Here is a 2189-nt window from a genome sequence, read left to right on the forward strand (position 1 = left end):
ACCGAGCTGAGGGGGTGAGCTTGGAGCTTCCAAGGGGGGCAGAGACTCACTGTCGAAGTTCCGCCTTGACAGCACTGGACACTCGGGGGTAGCAGACGGAGAAGAGGCCGCAGGCCGAGGTGCGGGAGGTGAACCAGTCGCCGCCCGCCAGCCGCTTCACCAGCGGCACAAAGTGTGCCTCCAGGTCAGAGGGCGAGTGCTCGTGTGAGATGGCCCGTAAGGACTCCACTGCCTTGTCCCGCACCACTGTCTCCTCCACTGTGGCCAGCGACTCCAGGGGTGGCTGTGGTGAGAATATGAAGTCACTGGACAGCTCCCTCTCTACCATCCCCGGCCCTGGACCCCCATCCTGCAACCCCCTCATGGGCTCATCTCCTCAGAGAAACCTTCCCTATTACCCATCCCAGCCTTCATTAAAAGAGCATTTTAAAATGGTTGCAGTGAATGATTCAAAGGAAAAACGTAATATTATGCCAGCCAGCAGAAGGTCTCTGTCAGCGTGCCTTCCACAAAGGTTCTTACTTAGGGGTCCTTGAAGGAGTTTCACTGGGGTCCATGAATCTGAAAATTACACACGTCACTTTCTGAGGAGAAAGTTCTTAGCCTCTCAAAGTGCAATGATCATCACTGACACTGCGTAGAACATCCGTTCACTGTGTGTACTAGGCAGGACCACCGTGTTGTACCAGGGGTGCTTGTTCTTCCTCACTGAATTCTATAAAGCAAGTCCTGATTTTAAAGAAGAGAAAACTGAGGTACGGACTGGCTTGCCTAAGCTAGTAATAGCTACAGGTCAGGATCGAAAACCTGACCTGAGTTTCTCATGAAGAGGTACAGTTGTGCTGTCTCATACAACTCTGGTGACTGAATTGGGATCTCATGTTGCTGGGGGACTATGGGGCCCGGGACGGCTCGCTGGTTGTTACTGTGGGCCTAGAATGACTGTGCTCCTTCAGATATATACGACTGGCTCTCCACTGTATCCCCAGAGCCCAGCAGCACTCTTAGCACAAGACAGGAACTCTTAATTAGTGACCCACTGAAGGCAGACTCAACTTATCCCAATATGTTAAAATAAAGGTACAGAGGTCTCTGGTTTGAAATTCAACTTGGGCTGACAGATATTTAAGGCAGGAAAAAAAAATCATAAATGGAAATGCCAGGACCCAGTCAAGTAACAGAATGAAGCTATCAGTCAAGGTGACAAGCGGAGGTGGCAGGGGGCATGAACAGGAAGAGGCAGGCACTGGGGCACCTTGGAGAGCATGTAGTCCAGGGAGGGCAGGTGCTCCCCAGCTCCAGGGACTGCCACTATGGGAGGATGCAGCTGGCAATAAGCAAATCTGGTTTTCCAAATGCAGTCCTCAAAAAAACTCAAGAGTTTTGTATGTAAGAAATCTCATGGAACACATGCTACAACACGGATGAACCTTGAAGACATTATGCTAAGGGAAATCAGCTAAAAGTCAGAAGAACAAATATTTTCTGACCCCACTTATATGAGGAATCTAGAACAGTCAAACTCATAAAGTAGAGCGGTGGCTGCCAGGGGCTCGGGGAGAGGAAACGGGGAGTTCATGTTCAACAGGTCTGCAATTTCAGTTTGCGGAGATGAAAAATTCTGGAGATGGATGGTGATAACGGCTGCACAATGTGAATAAACTTACTGCCACAGAGCTACACACTTTAAAATAATTAAAATAGCACATTCTACATATATTTTTACAGTAAAACTATTAACAACAAAAACAAATGTTTAAAAATAGTTACAATGAATGATTCAAAGGAAAAATATAATACTAAGCAAGCCAGCGTAATGTCACTGTCACAGGTCCTCGTGCTATCGTGAGGTCTCAGGCTCAGGATGGTCTCATGGGAGTGTGACCATAGGTGTGGTGTGACTGGGATACTGCAGGGACAGAGGTCCTCTTGTTCACCTCGGCTGTCCCATCACGTGGGCTGGCACAGAGAAGGCACTCAATCAACACCTGCCAAGTGACTAGAGGTGGAGCTTATGGCAACCTGTTATAAGGAGGCCTGGGGACAGAGGCTGAGCAGTAATTATGTAAGCCAAGGTTCTCTTCTTCAGTAGGTTACTGCAGGAAGTAGTTCTCAAAGTATGATCCCTGACCATCCTGCAGCAGAATCACCCAGGAAGCCTATCCCAGCGTGGACCAAAACAATCAGAG

General features: G+C 48.7%; 1 protein-coding gene across 1 annotated transcript in view; it reads right to left on the minus strand.

Annotated features, from left to right (window-relative positions):
* The window catches only part of PPP2R1A (protein phosphatase 2, regulatory subunit A, alpha), a 49088-nt gene that overhangs the window by 19297 nt on the left and 27602 nt on the right, over nucleotides 1-2189 (minus strand). The window contains exon 4 of the mRNA XM_011965857.1: nucleotides 51-283. Coding sequence (XP_011821247.1) covers nucleotides 51-283 — 233 coding nt within the window. The remainder of the gene's footprint in view (nucleotides 1-50; nucleotides 284-2189) is intronic.

This window comes from Mandrillus leucophaeus, unplaced genomic scaffold (assembly GCF_000951045.1).
Source record: "Mandrillus leucophaeus isolate KB7577 unplaced genomic scaffold, Mleu.le_1.0 Scaffold74, whole genome shotgun sequence".
Lineage (NCBI taxonomy): Eukaryota > Metazoa > Chordata > Mammalia > Primates > Cercopithecidae > Mandrillus > Mandrillus leucophaeus.